General features: G+C 44.8%; 1 protein-coding gene across 6 annotated transcripts in view; it reads right to left on the bottom strand.

Annotated features, from left to right (window-relative positions):
• LPIN3 (lipin 3) overlaps positions 1-20,021 on the bottom strand; it is a 319,561-nt gene that overhangs the window by 94,342 nt on the left and 205,198 nt on the right. For all 6 annotated transcript variants that reach the window (XM_085619183.1, XM_085619184.1, XM_085619182.1 and 3 more), the window contains one exon: positions 17,086-17,375. In XM_085619183.1, the coding sequence (XP_085475309.1) occupies positions 17,086-17,375 (290 nt within the window). The remainder of the gene's footprint in view (positions 1-17,085; positions 17,376-20,021) is intronic.

The raw sequence follows: 20,021 nt of genomic DNA, 5'->3' as shown, positions 1-20,021 counted from the left end.
CCTACTATATCAAGAGCAGAATCTGGGAGCTGGTCATTCACCATACCAAGAGATTGCACATAGTGCCGCTATAACCCACCCGGAGCATCTCACGTCTGTAATAGAAACAATCCAGTCATCAGCAAAGGCACTTAATTGGGAATCGGATAAACTGGATGTTCAAATAGACCTAATGAGCAGCATAGCACTCCATATAGCAGGGATAGACACTAAACTGTACAAACTGAATAATCTGATAACTGCAGCACAATCAAAATGCACACAAGAACGAAGTCCCTGTACCTGCAGCCCAATTATAGACAAACTGAGCCTCCTTCCTAATCTTTTAGAACAAATTCTAGCACTCAGACAATCAAGCCTGCCACGTTCCAAGCACAAGGAAGCTGATAACAACACACAACCAACCTCCCTCCAACAGATGAACAAAGAAAAACAAAAAGCGATAAACACGGAAAAAGCCGGCCCCACGTCAAACTTGCCTGTCTTACCTAAACCAATTAAACTAACAAGACGACAAAAAAAACGTGAAAGGAAAGCAAGGAACAAACTACCAGCAGGGAACATGGAGCATGGGCCGAAAATGTTCCCTATATTCACCATATCCAGAAAAAAAGATTACACATTAAACACTACAAAAATGTATGCAGACCCAATGGACACATCAACTGAGGCACAAAAAAAAGCAGTCCCTACCTACATCAGGAAGGGACGAACAAATCTCCAAGGAACAAAGAGACCCCACCGCGAACAGTACAGTACAGTACAAGACAGAAAGGAAAAAGCAGCAAAGTCCAAGAAGAGAGCAGGCCCTGTAACACAGAAAAAATTAACACCAAGCCCACAGAGCAGTACCCACACAGAGGGTGATGTGAAATTAAGCGCATGCAAAGGCAATACAGGTAACCATCAAAAAAGTGAATACACGGTCTGCCCACACACTACTGAGAAAAGACAACAAGAAAAAAAGAAGGTCAAAATAAAAAAAAACTCACGCCGCACGGGCTTAAACCCTGCGTCAAACAGGAGAAGTAGACGGAAGGGACAATATGTACCTCATCCGGAAAAGAGATATTGAACTTTCAACAAAGCAAGACACAAAGTAAGGCACGAGGGCACAAGGACCGGTGCCAGTCCGAACGCATAGGTAACAACCTAGAGTAAATTTCTAATACTACAAAAGCCCCGCAAGGCAATGACATCAAGAAATCCCCAGGCAGGACTGTTAAGAGCCCATCCTCCATCTCAGCTATAAAGACTGTCCTACATCACGGAGGCCGAAGTGTAAATATAAACAACAAGGGAGAAGTTGCCCCCTGGGAAGGTGCACAGGCGACCCACATGAGGGAACCAACACCCGAAAGTAACATCAACGGTGCAATTGGGAAAGAGAACAACCAGGCCAGTAGGCCACCGCTAACAATTACACTACAAAATGCCGAAACAAGCATCAAACCTAATAGCAGAAAGCGTATAATACAAACACCTCCAACAACTGCTACTAACACCGGAATACGAAACCCAGGGGCTGCATGACACACTAAATAGGGGCAACATACTCAAACTGTTTGCAAACATCCAAGGGCTACAACACCTAAATTCAGCCCACCTACTCTCAGTGGAATTTTGTAAGCTAGAACACAAGACCTTGGAACAAACTCTCAAGACATAGCAAACGGAGGAGATCACTCAGCTAATAATGACCTTTAAGCAACAATTCAACACAAGGGGCATAAGACTCTCGAGACCGGCAAAACCACGCTACCCAGGCCCACTTAGGGAATCATCGGTGGTGAAGGGAAAAGCGGGGCGCACGCCAGAGATAAAGGAACAGGTACAGTCCTCCGGAATGCAAGGGGGTACAGCCCACTACCAGCATGACGCAGCATGGACAACTCCGGAAGACAAGAAAATACTCAAGGCGCCCTAGACTACTGGAGATGGCTAGCAGGCACGCTGAACAAGGAGAAAGACAATTGACCCTGCTACAAACAGCCAACGAACAACTGTCAAGACACCCTCCACCTTATATCATGGAACATAGCCGGTGCCAGGAAATGGCTAGAAGACGGCTGGCCCCTTCAAAACTGGGCATCATGCCACATAATCGCTTTACAGGAGACTTGGGCACTAAGGGAGCTGCCGCTTATCGGGTACACACACTTTAGCACCCCAGCGGAAAAAAGCAGCAAGCATGGCCACCCAAAAGGGGTTTATCAGTCTATGTTGCAACAGACATCAACATCAGATCTGAGCAAATAGCCCCTCACAGGCCAAACGAGCAACTAATAAGACTATCTTTTCCCGGCAGAGAGGCCCCCGTACTACTAACAAACATCTATATACACCCATACACGAAAGAGAAGCAAGCCCATATAAACCAGTTAATAACCACAATTAATGCCATACGAAATACCAACCCTTTCTGGAAAATCATCTTAACAGGTAATTTAATTTCAAACTTAATTCACACTCCAGAAGAGGATGATAAGCTAGCAGCAGACAATGAATTCTGGAACGTGCAACCCCAATACCAGTTCAAACCAGAGCGCTCCGATCCAGTAGGACAGCAACTGGTAACAACCTTGAAATATCTGGGCTTGAGGTTCCTAAACGGTAGAACTCCAGAAGACTACCCTCCAAAGCACACTCATCTTGGAGGGACCTCACTATCTAGGCTCGACTATACAGCAGTATCACTTCCACTACTGCCTTTTCTCCAACAGTTCTCAATTGAATTTACGACAAAAAGTGACCATTCATACCAGCACACCTATTTACACTTAAAGCCTACTAAACACCAAAATAGTAGGACAATTACAGACAGTTCGCTCTCAACCAACCTCAAACAACTGAAATGGTCAACAGACAACATTGGAGACCTTCAAATAAAAGTTCAGAGAATTAAAATAGAAAGTGAAACTAGCATACACAACCAGATACAAAACTGGGAGAGTTTTACAGAAGAGCTAACAACAATTATGTCCATCACACACAAAAAGTTAGGTTGTCAAAACACAACATGCCGCTTTCAACGGAACTGGTTAAACTTAAGTTAGAAATAAGGAAAAACGCAAGGAGACTGAAAAAAACAGCTACACCACGCATAGACTGGGACCAAAGACAGAATCTCAAGAAAAATACAAAAAAGCATTGTAGGAACAGAAAAGAACGGAGGACAACATTTGGGCAAAACTACTATGCACAGCAAAAAATACCAACTCAAGAGCGTTTTGGAGAATAATAAATGGGCTAAATCACCCCGCAAACCCAATTACCTCAAGCGTACAAGAGGCCGATTGGGCCACACTAATAACAAAGAGATTTACAGTCATGGAACTTCTGAAACATCTAGAATGGAGGCAGAGGATAGAAGCGTAGCCCAAGAAGCGCGAAGAACAACTAAGCTACGACAGGCGAGCCCCACAAACTATAAACAGTTCCCCAACCTGCGGACAACCTACATTGCACAACACAGAAGAGGCATACTTGAGAGCAGAACGGAGGGCAGTACAAGCACCAGGAACTGGCCAATGGCCTATACTGCACTATGCAGAAGAGGCACAATCGAGTGAGGACCGCAAGACAGTAACCGCATCCGGACACCCAGGCTTCAGCGACGAAGACGTAAGAAGAACACTCCGGAAGAGCCGTGGCAACGGGGCCCAAAGTCCAAACGGCCTCCCCCCAATAATTTTTTAAGCGGACCAAGACTTCTGGAGTGGAAGACTAAAAAAACTGTTAGATGAAGTGGAGAGAGAATGTCAAATTCCGTCAAGCTGGCAAGGCTCAGTAATTACTCCGATTTTCAAAGGTGGAGATAGAACGTCCCCAGCGAGTTACAGGCTGATAGCACTTTTGGACGTGGACGCGAAGCACTACGCCTCATTACTTCTGGAAGAACTGACTACTTGGTCTGATAGCTCAAAACGAATCCCGCTTCAGGAAAGGGTGAGGAACAACAACAAATATTTTATCACTCTCACTGATGGCCGACAAATGCATCCGAAAGAAACAACAGCTGCACCTCTGTTTCATCGACCTAAAGGCGGCTTTTGACAGCGTGGACCGTAACATTCTATGGGGAAAACTGCGCAGATGGAACGTCCCAGACAAAATACTCAGAGGAATATTGCTCTTATACTCCAACACATGGATGAGAGTAAAACTGGGAGATGGAGTAAGGCTATCAAGAAAAGTTAAAACCACCAAAGGGCTCAAACAAGGTTGTGTCCTGGTCCCCCATCCTTTTAATCTTTTCATGGCAGACCTCGCGCCAAAGCTCAATAAGATCACATCCCACCCACCTAAATTAGGTACCCTACACCTAGCCCACTTATCCTATGCGGACGATGTCGTTTTGATGAACCTAACCAAGATCGGCTTATAAAGATCACTTGCAGGAATGTTGGAATTTATAGCCAACAACAACCTAGAGATAAACATCACAAAAAGCAAAACAATGCTTATTACCAGATGACCGACTGCCAAACAACAATTCCAACTGGAGGGCAAAAAGTTAGAAGTAGTATCTAACTACCAAAAACTTGGGGTTCTACTTCGATAATCGGCACAACCATCAGGAGCAAAAAGCTTACATTACTCAGAGAGCAAATGCCTTATCATTCGACTTCAGGTCCTTACCAAAAACCTCAAGGGGCCATCATTCACACCCCTACTAGCAACAATAAAAGCCAAAATGCTACCAACGCTATCATACGGCAGCACAGCTCTCCATGGGAAAGACGCTGACCTATTAAACAAAGCACAAGTTGCAATTTACAAGAGTCTTTCAAATCTATTAGGGAGCTTCACCAGCACAGACCAGACTAGAATTTGGGGTAACCAACAAAACGCTGGGAAGAATGTATGCAACCATCAAGCAATGGTACAGCCTGAAACAAAACACAGCAGTCTCGGAACTGAATAAGGCTCTGTGGGACAAATTAAAGAAAGACGCAAAGTCTCCATAAAACCAATACTTAAAAAAGGCCCTACTAGATACTTGCACAAGAGAACCCTGGGAAACCAACCTACCCTACCCAGCAATCAAGCAAGCTATAAATAAATCAGCAAAGCTCCACTCGTTGCTAGCAGGCAAAATCACTTTCAGCACAAGAAAACATGCCTGGATGGTAATGTCCAACTACAAACTAACCCCAGCACCATACCTAACCATTACGTTCTCGGCCCACAGAAAACTACAATTAATGACCCTGTGTCTAGGTAAATTCCCATCCACTATGGACCAGCAAACTTGGGTCCACGACGGGCCTAAAGATTGTAGACTATGTGGGAGCAGTAAAGAGGACCTTGTCCACCTTGTCTGTATTTGTCCTAAATTATCTCAAGCACGAGTCACTTTCCTAAAACAAGCCATGAACATTAGAGGCATAAGAACATGCAGATCGGCAATTATGGCGGCCTTGGACCCAACAGACACTCCATTGAATTGCCAACTAATAAAGTTCTTCTCAGCTCATGCACAAGCATTTAAAAGGAACCCTGTGCCCTGTTCGCAAAAAGCAAATAAGTCGGTCTGCTCAGAAGCAGATCGTACTCCCGAACACAATGCAGAATAAGATCAGAACACTGGGAGGAACACTCTTCAATCCTACACAGCGGCCCAGGGATCAATCAACGCTCCAGACTTACCAAACTGTAAACTACGCACGTTTTTTAACAATGATATTCTTCATATGCAATTTTAGTAGAAACGAAAGGCTTTCATGATTTTTAGGAAACAAAAAAAAAATGTCATCACAGCATTGTTTTAGTAATTGTATTGGTACGGTTTTAATTAACTGAAACAATAAACTTTTTGACTTGACTTGAATTGACCAACTCCAAACATAAGAGCCACAGATACCTATCTGATCTTAAGAATATTACTCGAGTTGGCTCTTTCCTACATGACCACAATACTCAAAACGCAAATGTACAGCATATGCCTTTGTATGCAAACATGTATAATTTGATTATATGTATGCATTTATATTTGTGCCTTTCTTTGTACAAATACATATATATAAATTACGACTTATGGTTAAAAAATATATAGATATTCCTATAGGTCTACTTAACACATGTATATATTACTTAAGAGTAAAATATTTGTGTCTATATATATATTTTATGCTTATCATGCATATAGGTCACTGCATAGCTTGCATATAAGAAATTTGATTATATACTTATGGGCAATGTTCTCTCTAAATTTGTTTCTCTGTGTGCGGCAGGTTAAGGTCTCGGTGCGCTGCAGCCAAGGATCTGTGCGCCAAGAACCCGACTGCGTGTGTGTGGGGGCAGCGAGAGGGGTTCTTGCTTAATTGTGCAGATAACTGACCTAGGTACTGGAATGCAGGAGGCCTTCTTAATGGGGTAGGCAGGGCCGGACTGCGAACCCAAAGCAGCCCTGGAAATTTTTACGGAACAGGGGGGGGAGGGGGGCAAGTGTCGAGCACTACTGCTGAACAAAACCGGTCCCCAGCACTAATGCTTTTGTTACTGGGGCAGATATTGAAACATTGCCGCAAAACTGCCCCCCAGTAACAAAACCGGCCCCCACAGCTCCTAAACAGCCCCCACCCTTCCAGTCTCCCGGACAAACGCCCAATGCTTGCTACGGCCAGTCCTGCCCTGGGGAAGGTCTTCGTGTTGGTGACTGGCATACACTGGTTGTGTCATGTTGGAAATGAACAGGTGCAGTGCAGAGCATCTGCAACCATGACAAAGTTACACTAATTTATATTAGGAAACCGGGGCAACCTGCCTCATTCCAGAGCACCAGTGATCCTCTGCTTTCCTAACTAACTACACAGGCGTTGCTGAGGGACATCTTGAGGATTTTAAGGGCCCTAGGCCAAACGTATTTAGGGGGCCCCTGTGAGGATCACCTTTGAATTTATGATTCAGTTTCAGCTCTCTCGTGCCCTCTTTGGCCAGATCACAAACAGTGCACAGACACACAGGCTCAAATTTTACATGTGTTTATAGTTAATTTTCAGGGATAGTGATGTATTTTTACAATATTGTAATATAGTAGAAGCCCACTAATACTACTGCAAATAATCACTGTGACATCCTCCCATTTCTTATATCTGAGATCCTGTTTGGATCTAAAAAACATTTTCTATGGATGTTGCATGAAACAAAAAAACATTTGTCATAAAATGTCTGTAACAGACTCTCACACATTACCCAGACTTAAGATAAATTAAAAGAAAATACTATTTGAAAAACAATCTGTTAAGAATTATTCAAGGTAAGCAGGGGAAGACTCTCTGCAGAACAGAGCTGGCTCTGGGGGGTGGAGGAGATGGGTGACTCCACTCTTCAGAACTGATAATCATTGGTTCGTTTATCAGTTCTGAAGATGGTTTCCTGGATACGCAGGGGAAGGAATGTGCATGGATGTCCACCATGTGTACTTTTGGAATCACGAATATATGTTAGTTATTCTGAGAGCACACATGGTGCTTTTAGGCTTGTTCAGGCTTTAAATGAGAGGAAAAAACTGGGGGGTCTCTCAAAGGGCCTTGACTGATTGGAGCTAAAAGTCTGTGCTTAGCATAGTGCGCCACGCAATTGATATTGTGCAGCCTCTGTCATTGCATCTAGATATATTGTATTGTATTGTAATTGCATTTATATAGTGCTTGCTACCCCTGATGGGGTGTTGAAGCACTTTTTCGGCGAGTAGTACGCTACTTCGGAACCCATAAAGGATTAGTGTTGAATTAGTATAGTGAAATCTGAAAGTAATTTGAGTGGTGGATATGTTATTCTGTTATTTGGATTGAAAAGGATAGTGGAGGGATAGAAGAGGGAATGATTTAGAAATATATTTTTTTTTATATAAAACTCTGCACAACTATCCTTCTAGTAGGGAAAGGTAGCATCTGCAAGAATGTCCTTGGGGATCTTAAAATGCCAAAGCATGAACCTGCCAATTTTTGGACTTGTGTCTCCATCGTGAAATTCGGCATTTATTTGAAAACACTTATGTTAAAGTCCCCCAGTTATGTGGGGTTTTGCATATTAATCCTACATTTAGACATATGCTCCACTGCAAGCACTGCTAACCTGATTGAACAGCATAACTTGCTTGCAAAGAGCCACTGTTATCCCCTATGCTAGTGCCATTCCACCAGTTGCCCTAATGACAGCTACACTGGGCACCGAGTCAGTAAGCTTTTATAGACAATTCATCAACCATCAGCTTAGTCACCCCTCCCATTGACTCCTATCCCTTATAACGGAATGCAGAAAGAACAGGTACGCTCTAAGGGATACAAACATACAAAGGGGACCTGAGGCAAGGCATGCAATGGTGCAGATATCTTATCATAGGGATGCAGTCCCTCCTTTGTGTGTATGTGTTGCTGGGGGAGAGACAGACATCACAACACTCAAAATGGAGAGCAATGTCCTAATGCTTGACTGGAGTACCTTTCTTTTATTCGTCATTTTTTTATCCAACTTTAAATCTCGACCCGTCCCTTCTCAAATGCGTTACTGATTTCTGTACCAAATACTCTTTTAATGCACCATTCCTTAGTCTATGTAAAGCATGACTTGGAGATGGTGGAGGCCTACCAAACAAAAAAATAACTTTACTTCAGCTGAAAAAAAAAACTAATACTAATATTTCCTGTCCCTTTTTTGAGGAATTGTTGTTGGTTTCAGCTGCTTCCAATACCTTTACTCTTCTGGAGAATTATTTCAGGAAATAGCCCCATAACTGTCCAAAAAACACTTGGTGCAACAGCTATAAACTAAGCATGCTGCTACGGGTAAGACTTCCAGTGCTTCTGGCAACAGTTGGCACGAGGTCCCCAGATGCACCCTCTTACCCCGCAGACGTACAGAACAGGAATCTCAGGTGGACATGTAAAGATTAAAGTCCAATACAGAGACAGTCATCAGAAAAATCTGTGAGTGTAACAAAAACTGCACACTTACCTTGTTCTAGCGAAACTGTCCTCCTGAAGGTTCAATACAAGCCTGTTGTAGCTCAGATACACTTTGTTTTGTGATTCTGCAATCGTTTTTGCAATATATAACACAACAAGTAACATTATACCTACAACAAGCCATGACTATTGGCTTTGTCTATGGTTGTTAGTTGCATAAGATAAATAAGCAACAACTACGGCTTTGTTGAATCTAATATTGAACATGCTTCAGTTCTAAAATGATGAGCCTGTGAAATAACTACAGCAAGTCTCTTCGAAGTTCTACCAAGGGCTTTGAGCAGTTGCAGTGCAGCAGATTTAAGATTTACCCTGAGCGTGAGGGCAAAAATGAAAAGCCCGATAGGGATCCATCTCAGCACCTACTTTTAAGAACTGCAGGTGCTGAGCATTGGCAGGGCCCGGACCACTTAAAGCCCTGGGCTTGCTGCATTCCTTTTGTAGCTAGAGCGTGGCTGCTGGCAGATTGTGTGCATTTTTTAAAGCACACATGTTAATTGCTGCGCATTGTATAAGCATGACAGGCGCTGCAATTAACATCAATACTTTTAAAAAGAATGCACACAATCTGCCCGAAGCCATGCTATATTAAGAAAGGGCACTCAGCAAGTCCCGAAGAACGATGTGCGCTTTCACTATCACTAACATATATTAGTGATTGTGAAAGCACACGTTGTGCTTTAAGGCTTGCTGCAAGCCTTCTGTTAATAGAGCGCGGCAGGTTGCGTGTCTTTTTTAAAAGATTTCATGTTAACTGCAGCGCCCGACATACTAATACACGGGCTGCATTTAAGATGAACTTTCAAAAAGGCACACAATCTGCCTACAGCCACGCTCTATAAACAGAAAGCATGCAGCAAGCCTAAAAGTACGGCGTGTGGCTTTCACAATCACGAATATAGGTTAGTGATTGTGAAAGCACACGGCACATCGTGCCTGTAGTCTTACTGTGTTGCCCTATCTTCATAGAGATCGGCTGGGGCAGACTGTCTTCTTTTTTTGCAAGTATTCATGTTGATCGCAGCGCCCGTCATGCTTCTACAGGGCGCTGCTATTAACATGAACACCTGTCTCTCAGGGGATGTGCTGTGTGGGTGCGCGCTCCATAGAAGACACTGCACGCTCGGAGTGTCATAGGTGCGCGGGCGCCCACCTTCCTGGGAACAGTACTTATGGGTCTATGCTTTATTTTATTTTTATCCCTCACAATGTGTAAATATGATCATAATAATTGTATCTATAAGTGATTCATTACTGAAATATTGGGGAAACAAAATAAATATAAATAAGTAAACAAATTGCTTTATGTACAGCAACACTTGAAAGACAGTGTTTAACTATTTATAGATACATATGGGACTTTATAAAATACAACTTTATATCTTTTTATAATTTTCCATATACATGTATACCTTTCTATGTAGTTATGTATCTATATATTTATCACTTTACTTAATGTAGAAGAAAAAAATATTTTTAAAACTTTAATTCTCTCCAATTCACTACTCTCCCATCCTATACCACTTTCATTATACCCGCTACCTCTACTCTGACTTATCCCAAACCTCACTGCACTACTATGATCTCCCTAGTAACCCTTTCAAGAGTCTTCCCTCCTCTATCCCTCCTTTGACTCATCCCAAACCTCATTTCATAAATATGATCTCCCAAATAACACTTTCTACACTCTTCCCTCCTCTATCCTTCCTTTGACTCATCTCAAACCTCATTTTACAACAATGATTGCCCGAATAACTCTTTCTAGACACTTTTAGATGCTTTCCTACTCTAACCTCCTTTGACTCATAGCAACCTCATTTGACTACTATGATCTCCCAAATAATTCTTTCTGGACTCTTCCTTCCTCCATCCCTCCTTTATCTTATTAAATCCAACTAACAGACTCACAGGTCCACTGCTCGAAGGAAGGCAAATGCTACTTACCAGTATGCATCTGTTCTTGGCATGTAGAGCTGTAGATCTACACACTGTGCACAGATCACCATCTGGTGTTGGGCCCGGATCTTTGCAGTTGTTTTACCTCTTGGAAAGTCTTTGGAAGTCCCGAGGTATGTGACTCCTCCCTTGGATCGTATTGCGCATGGGCTTCGGCTCCATCCTCAGATTGTTTTTCGCCAGTAGGGAAATGATGGAGCGTAGTAATAAACAGTGAAGATGCCCATGTGTGTTGTATCTAAATAAGATAAACTGGAACAGATAAAGGTAGCCGGGGAGGCGGGTGGGCATGTTTAGATCTGCAGCTCTACATGCCAAGAACAGATGCATACTGGTAAGTAGCATTTGCCGTTCAAGGCATATGAGCTGCAGATTACACACTGTGCATAGATTATATAGCAGTATCCATCCCTAGCGGCGACCACCAGTATCTGTTGCAGTGGTTTGAAACAATGTTTTGAGTACAGCCTGGCCCACACTAGCTTGTTGCTTAGTTTGCACATCTACACAATAGTGTTTAGTGAAAGTGTGCGGTGTTGACCATGTAGCTGCTTTGCAGATATCATCTAAGGGGATGATCTCTAAGAATGCCATGGAAGCCCCCATCTTGTGTAGAGTGGTCTTTAAGGGGAACAGATAGCGTTTGTTTTGCCTTGTGGTAGCAAATTTGAATGCATTTGACAATCCACCTAGCTATCCCAGATTTGGAGATAGGGTTGCCTTTATGTGGTGGTGAGAAGGAAACGAACAGTTGTTTTGTCTTACGAAAAGGTTGTGTTCTCTCGATGTAGTAGAGTAAGGCTCATTTCACATCTAATGTGTGGAGAGCTCTTTCTGAAATGGTCTGTGGCTGCGAAAAGAAGACGGGCAGTTCCACAGATTGATTTAGGTGAAAAGTAGAAATGACTTTAGGGAGGAATTTTGGATTAGTACGGAGAACCACTTTGTTATGGTGCATTTGCAGAAAAGGTTCTTGAATGGTGAGTGCTTGTATCTCACTGACTCTTCTGAGGGAAGTGATGGCTACAAGAAAAGCAGTTTTCCATGTTAGGAATTGAAGTTCACATTTGTGAAGAGGTTCAAAGGGAGGCCCCATTAGTCTTGTGAGAACCATGTTTAGGTTCCACACAGGTGAGGGTGGCACTCTGGGGGGAATTATTCGTTTGAGGCCTTCCATGAAGGCTTTTATGGCAGGTACTCTAAAGAGTGACAGATGTTGCCTGTTTTGTAGATAAGCTGCTATGGCTGCAAGGTGCAGTCTAATAGACGTGTAGGCTAGATGCATTGTTGGAGGTGTAGTAAATAGCCTATGATTTGTTGAATGGACACATCTAGGGGATTGAAGTTATTGCTGTGACAATAAACCACAAAGCGTTTCCACTTGGCTGCGTAGCAAGCTCTAGTGGTAGGTCGTCTAGCTTCTTTGATGACGTTCATACAGTATGGGGAAGATTTAGATAACCAAATTCTAGGATTTCAGGAGCCAGATCGCAAGGTTGAGCTGAGCTGGGTCCGGGTGCCTGATCTCTCCATGGTTCTGGGTTAAGAGGGGTGGAGAGAGGTGCAACTTTTGGTGCGGTACTACAGATAGTTCCAGCAGTGTGGTGTACCACGGTTGTCTGGCCCAAGTTGGAGCTACTAGGATGAGAGTAAGGGAGTGTTGTTGTAGTTTGCGCACCACTAATGGAATGAGTGGGAGAGGCGGAAAAGCGTACGCAAATTTGCCTGACCAGTTCATCCATGTCGCATTGCCTTTGGACAATGGGTGTGGATACCTGGCGGCGAAGCTTGGGCATTTGGCGTTTGTGGGTGGCGAAGAGGTCTATTTGTGGATGCCCCCACATTTGGAAGTACAGGTGAAGAACTTGTGGATGGAGTTCCCACTCGTGGATCTGTTTTGTTTGTCTGCTGAGCAGATCGGCCATAGTGTTTGGGACTCCTGGGACATGTTGGGTTAGGAGAACGATTTTTTGGGGTATGGCCCATCTCCATATGCTCTGTGCTAGCTGAGAGAGCTGCGGAGAGTGTGTGCCTCCTTGTTTCTGTATCTAGTACACGGCTGTCATGTTGTCCATGCGGACTAGGATGGCCTTGCCTGATATCCGTTTTGAAATGCCTTTAGCGCTAAGAATATGGCTAGTAACTCCAGATAGTTGATGTGGAGTAACTTTTGTTGAGATGTCCACCTGCCCTGCATGGTGTGATGTAGTAGGTGAGCTCCCCAGCCGGAGAGCGATGCATCCGCTGTCAGTACTGTTTGAGGAACAGGCTCCAGGAACAGTCGCCCTTTGGAAAGGTTTTTGGTGGTCCACCATTGCAGAGAGCGATGGGCACGAGCGTCTACCAACACCAGATCTGTCAATTGACCCTGGGCCTGGTTCCATAGGCGCGCTAAGCACTCTTGGAGAGGACGCATCTGGAGTCTTGCGTGAGGTACTATGAATATGCAAGAGGCCATCATTCCTACGAGTTGCATGAACACTCGAGCTGGAAGAGAGTGTTCCAGCTGAAATGTGGCGCGTAGAGCTTGAATGCTTGCTATCCTGGCAGGACTGGGGTAGGCTAGCGCTTTTGAGGTGTCTATAGTGGCACCTAGGTATTGTTTTACGTGGGACGGTTGCAGATGGGACTTTGTTTGGTTTACAGTGAAGCCTAGTTTGTGAAATAGCTGCATAGTGGCGTGAGTGTGTTGTACACACTGGTTGTATGAGCTGGCTTTTATTAGCCAGTCGTCTAGGTATGATAAGACGTGGATGTGTTATCTTCGCAGGTGTGCTGCCACGACCACTAGGCACTTGATAAACACTCGTGGTGCTGTGGTGACTCTGAATGGGAGTACTTTGAATTGATAGTGTTGCCCGCCCACTACAAACCTGAGAAACTTTCTGTGAGCTTTGTGAACGGGAATGTGGAAATAGGCGTCCTTGAGGTCTAGGGTGGCAAGGAAGTCGTTTCGGGAGAGCAGGGGAAGTACCTGCTGGAGCGTGACCATGTGGAAATGGTCTGAGTGTATATAGTGATTTAGGGGTCTGAGGTCCAGGATGGGCCTTAGGGTGTCGTCCCTTTTTGGTATGAGAAAATATAGGGAGTAAACTCCCATGTTTTGTTGGTGGGTAGGAACTAGCTCTATCGCACTCTTTTGTAGGAGGGAGATTACCTCCTGCTTTAGAAATGACAAATGTTCTTGTGACATTGGGCGTTGTTTGGGTGGCATGTTTGGGGGGATAGATTTTAGTTCGAGGCAGTAGCCTGACCGAATTATTTGTGTTACCCATTTGTCTGAGGTGATAGTAGCCCAGACATGAAGGGAACTGTGGAGTCTGCCCCCGACCAGAGTGGGATGGTCTGGGGGGAGTGGAGGGAAGTCATTGGGTTGGGGTGGAGGCAGAGCGGGAGGTGTTTGTCTTGCCTCTGCCTTTGTTATTGTTGCCCCTGTAGCGGCCTCTTTGGTAACTCCTTGTGAAGGTGGATTGGGTAGGGGCTTTATAGGAAGTAGAAGCAGTGTCAGAGTAGCCTCTGGAGGTGCTTCAAAAGGAAGAGCAGCGAAAGGAGCGCCTGGGAGGGTGCGATTGTAAGGCTCCCATAGACTTCGCTGTATCGGTGTCTTTTTTCATTTTTTCTAGGGCCTCATCAACTTTTGGGCCGAACAGATGATCCTGGTCAAAAGGGTGGTTCAGGATGGAAGCTTGCACCTCTGGTTTGAAACCTGAAATTCGCAGCCAGGCATGCCGACGGAGGAGGACGCTGGTGTTAATTGCCCTAGAGGCGGTGTCAGCTGCATCTAGGGCACAGCGAATGGAGGTGTTGGTGATAGTTTTACCCTCCTGGATTAACTCATTGGCTCTATTTTTATATTTGTCAGGGAGGTGTTGCATGATGGCTTCTAGTTCATCATAATGTGCCCTGTCGTAGCGAGCCAAAAGCGCTTGTGTGTTTGCGATGCGCCATATGTTGGCAGCCTGGGATGCAGTGCGCTTGCCTGATGCGTCCAAGAGTTTGGACTCCTTATCAGGTGGTGGTGCCTCGCCTGATGCTTGGGAGTTTGCACGCTTTCTTGCAGTAGACACTACTAGGGAATCTAGTGGTCCTGGCCCTTTGATGTAGATGGGGTCTGTAGGGGCGGCCTTATATTTTTTGTCTATGCGAGGGTTGATGACCCTGGCTCTGACTGGATCCTTAAAGACCTCGGGTGCCCTGCTTGATAACGCCTTTGAGCATGGGCAGGAGGGAAGTGGCCCAGTGTCGAAAGTATCTAGGAGGAAGTCCTCCTCCATGGGGTCAGTATGGAGATCCACTCCGTGGTAGTGTGCAGCCCTCTGGAGTAGGTGGTTAAACCCCATTGAGTCTTCTGGAGGAGATGGTTTCGAAGGGTAGAGATCATCCTGCGGGACATTAGGGATGTCTGGAATGTTATAATCGTCCCATGGGTCTGGGGAGCCTGTAGGAGTGGGGTCCCATGTGGGCTGGTCATGGGGCTCGTATCCTGTGTCATCATAGACATTATCCTCATCATCATCATCAGCCTCCGGAGAGGGTGTGGGAGAATGAGGTGGTGGAGGAGAAAGAGGAGGTGGAGGAGCTGGAGGAGCTGGAGGAGGAGGTGGAGGAGGGGGTGAAGGTATCATCAGAGGGGAGGTAGCAAAGTCTTTCCTCTTTGGAGGTGGAGCTGGGGCAAGCTTGTCCAGCGATCTCTTCCGGATGCTGAGCATCAAATGTCCAGTCTTAGGGTCCTTGACCAGTGTTTTTTTGCAGTGGATCAGGCCTAAACAGTTCTTCCGTGATTGGCTGATCCGTCGGCGCCGAAAGCTTCGGGGCCGTAGGTCTTTTAGTCTTGGAGTCTGCATCAGTTCGTTGTTTTGAACTGTGCGGCTTCGGAATGGCTGGTTCTTTACTCTGCTCCGAGATGACTTTCGGCTTCGAGGTGTGGGCGTCGATGGCCCTTTGTTTTTTGCTCGGCTCCGGAGACGGTGTCGGTACCGAGGAGCTTGTGCTTGTTTTCGGTGTAGAGTGCTTCGGTGTGGAGCTCGGTGCCGAGGAGGAGGCCATTTTCTTTTTCGGCGCCGGTGTGGAGGCGTGTTTCTCGGCACCGACGGTAGGCTGGCTCAAGCCAGAGCCACCGGAAGAAACGATGTCCTTGGTCTTGCCTAGGCCCCAGGGCGAAGGCACGACCGAAGCCTTTTTGGATGCCATGGAGGGTGTGGGGTGGGGTTGGATGTTGGTACTCACGACCCTCTGTGCCGGAGTGATGTCCTCGACTTCTGAGTCGTCGGCCTCGGAGGCGCGGACGAGGCCCTATTCGGTGTGCTGTCCTTCTGGAGCGTCGACGCCTTCGCCGAAGATGTCGTCTGGGATCGTCATCGACGAGTGTGCCATGGTTCTTCTCACCCTTCAGTCTCGAATGGTTTTCTTGGACCGGAAGGATTTGCACGCTGGACAGTCTCGAGCCTCGTGTTCAGGGGAGAGGCATAGGTTGCATACCTCATGGAGATCGGTGTGGGGAAATTTGGACCCACATCGAGGACACTTTTTGAATGGAGTCCTTTCCATCAGCCAGGACCGAAGCTTGGGTAGGCCCGAAGGCCCTCGTCGACGACCGGAATCTAAGACTTGGACCAATGAGAGTCGCATCGAGTGTGGAGATCGCAATCGAAAACAATACCGCGAAAAGGGGGAAGGATTGCGCGCCGATAGAAGAACTGGAAACTGTTCGGAACCGGAGCACGAAGATCACATCCGAGCCAGATGGCAGAAAAAAAAAATCTGAGGATGGAGCCGAAGCCCATGCGCAATACGATCCAAGGGAGGAGTCACATACCTCGTGACTTCCAAAGACTTTCCAAGAGGAAAAACAACTGCAAATATCCGGGCCCCAACACCAGATGGCGATCTATGCACAGTGTGTAATCTGCAGCTCATATGCCTCGAACCAATTATTTCCTTATACTAACCTACCACTAATCCACTCTAGGGTCCGGCATAGCATGCTACTAGCTGACAAGCGCTTTAACCCCTGGTCAGTGGTAGCAAGCGGTATATAAATACAATTACAATGTATATAATCACAAATGGCAAAGAAGTATGAAACGCTCGACTTGCTGATTACTTAATTAAATATATTCCCTTTGCACAGAGGGCAGTATCACACGCAACCTCTTACCGGGTAGACAGCATGCTGTGCTTTTCCTCTTGAGTGAGGTCATCATCCTTCCCTTCCTCAGTTGAGGACCACTCTGCCTCCTCACTCCGCATGCTCTCCATTTTGAGTTTCTTGCGTTTCCGTCTCCGCTTGCGCAGGGTTGTGTCCCTGTTCGCTAGCTCTGCATCTTGGCTGGGACTTATTTGAGGGGTAACAAATGCAGAAGTGGGATCTCCTGAAGGTGTGGGCTCATCATCATCCTTAATCTCCAATGGTAGAGGGGATGTGCAAAGGTGGGAAGGAACACTTTCCTGAAAGAGAGGAGAATCAGAAGATGAGCACATGTCCAACAGCACAGATTGAAGAGACAAACAAGCCACGGACCACAGTAACTTAATCACTCCGACTACCAAAAAAAGCTCGCCTCATTTTTTAGGCGCACATCCGTGTTGGTGTGCTTGTTCAAAATGACAACGGTGACATAGCATTTTTTCACATGATTTTCAGCCATGATGCACAGCAGCCACACTGCTGTATAGTATGGGTAAAACTTCTTTCCAAATTCAATAGGTCTAACAGGCGAGACCTACTGGCTTTGCCAATGCTGGCTCTGTGGCTAACCATTCTTTGCTTAAGAGGTCGGTTACAAAAGGTAGTAGCGCTCTCACAATACATATCACAAATATGGACACACATAAACTCTCTTGAACAATCACCTCCAATGAATAATCTTTTAGAAAACATCTCAAAACTTGTTTTGTTTCTACTCAACTCTGAGTAAAACAGTAGTGGTCGGTGCGCCTAACTTGACTCTACTTAACCAGTGGTTAACAAATCTATGCAGAGCCTGGTGTTCACAACTGCATTATTTTCCCTTCACAGGGCCAACAATGAACCAACAGACATTTCAGATTTTCTTCCAAAAATTAAAATGACAAAATTGATTGTCTATCATATGACTCATCTGGATAGTAACTGATAGCTGCAAATAAGTAACCACACCCATATTGATCACGGTCACAGTTTGAAGAGACAGACTTAATGCAAGTGACAAAACGCTTATTAGGAGTCAATGGTCTTGAATTCTCATTGATTATCAGCCCAGTTTACAACAGGTTTAGGTAACATCATTTTTTGCCTCAATCGATGTCAAGCAGTCTGAGGTCAGCAACAGAAATTAAGGGCAGTTATGTGAGAAATTCTATTATTGTTTAAGCCTAAACAACATTTAGATTTGTCAGCATATGAGAAAAGGAGAAAGAGAAGTAGATAATGCTGGCTTTTGGGTTGAGAAGTATAAACAAAATCGTATTTATTTGTGGCATGACTCTACATGTAGGGGATTTATCCCTAGATAAAAAAAGAAAGAAAAACAACTTGACTCGTGCCCCATTAGAAAAGCACTATCGAACTGGAGATGCTGAATCATCAAGATGGTAACATCAAGTATGTTTAGGGCAACTGAAATATCCAAGAGAACCAGGGCTTCCTGGCGCAACCACCATCCATTGAACATAGACAGAGTAGAATGCTGACGGTTGTTGGTTTTAGGCGGTGAGCAAACTAGGCCTGGGCGGTGAACTACACTCCGTTCTCAGAGTTTTCAGCAATCCATGGTGCACGTGGAGTTCGGGAAAACTCTGCTCCGCGAAGAGGAGTTTTTTACCCACTTCTGCTCGCCAATGTTAAATTGGAGAGAGTGAGAAAGGCCAATCCAACACTAGACCACCTACCATGGAGATTTCTCAATACAAGCAGTCACGATCGCTCGCATTTAGAAATCATCCATTCACGTTGAAGAAGCTACCGCTAGACTAGAAAATCTACTCGTTGGCCAGAAAGAAGCAGCTCCCTCTTGCACTGTCCTTGGTGCCGTTCACACTGATTTCAGTCCAGCACAAGCACCCAGTGCTAAAAATCAGCCCGAAAGGCGCGACCTAACGCACTCCACCACTTGCAGAACTCCATATAGCGCGGCAGAGTTTTTACTCCACCCAGGCCAAGAGCAAACCTAGTTGGCTCCTAACAGCTTCTCTGTTTGTTAACCCTGGTCCTCTATGAGGTATTGAATAATGCCACAATTTGAGTGCAGAAGGGACTGTCCTTTTAACGGCTCTTCCGAAATGTAATAGAGATTAAAATAAATTATAGACATGAAGTGGAGTCTTGAAATTTATAATGGTGCAACCAGAGATATGACGAAAACACGGTGATCAATTTTTTTTACTAAAAGAAAATCTTTGGCTATAATCTGATTTCAATTTTCAACTGATCTCATAGTAACATATTTAAGCAAGGAGTTCATATTGCATGTCACAAAGATGAGCACTTCTGAAGCACAGTGCCCCACATTACGGTATTGCAGTTCATATGAGTGTGGATTCTATTTTCAACTCATCCATGTTTTCTAAGGCTAATATGAGTCTTCGAAGATCTCAGTAATTAGGCATCTCCAGAATTAGTGTAAAAATGTCACATTTATATCTCTTGACTTTCAAAATAAATCACGTCACTTTACTGCTATTGTTCACATCAGATATCTTTCTTTCGTTAATAAATAAGAGACCTATTATTGGTCTGTCCTATCATCCCAAAAGGACATTCCTAATAAATTTGAGTGAAAGGCCATGAATGCACCAAAAAAACAAGTTACTTACCTACGGTAATGCATTATCTGGTAGAGACACAGTCTAGTTGAAGATTACTCAACTTTTAAATTCTCCCCAGGCTTCAGACTGATCTGGAAAATCTCCAGCAGTCCCTCTGCATGCCAGGGGATGGGGCTTTATGACTCCGTGATGATGTTGACTCCGGTGCGCAGAAGTCAGTTTCTTCTGTGAAACCTTCTGCTCCAAAAGCGGTGCCACTATAGAATCTGGCTGTGGAAACAGTGTGCCAAAAAAGATAAATGTACTCCTAAAAAACAGAATTAGAAAATGAAAATAAATAGTATGATA

This window comes from Triturus cristatus, chromosome 7 (assembly GCF_964204655.1).
Source record: "Triturus cristatus chromosome 7, aTriCri1.1, whole genome shotgun sequence".
In the NCBI taxonomy this organism is placed as follows: domain Eukaryota; kingdom Metazoa; phylum Chordata; class Amphibia; order Caudata; family Salamandridae; genus Triturus; species Triturus cristatus.
Note: the sequence above shows the minus strand (reverse complement) of the source record. Positions and strands in the feature narration are given on the sequence as shown.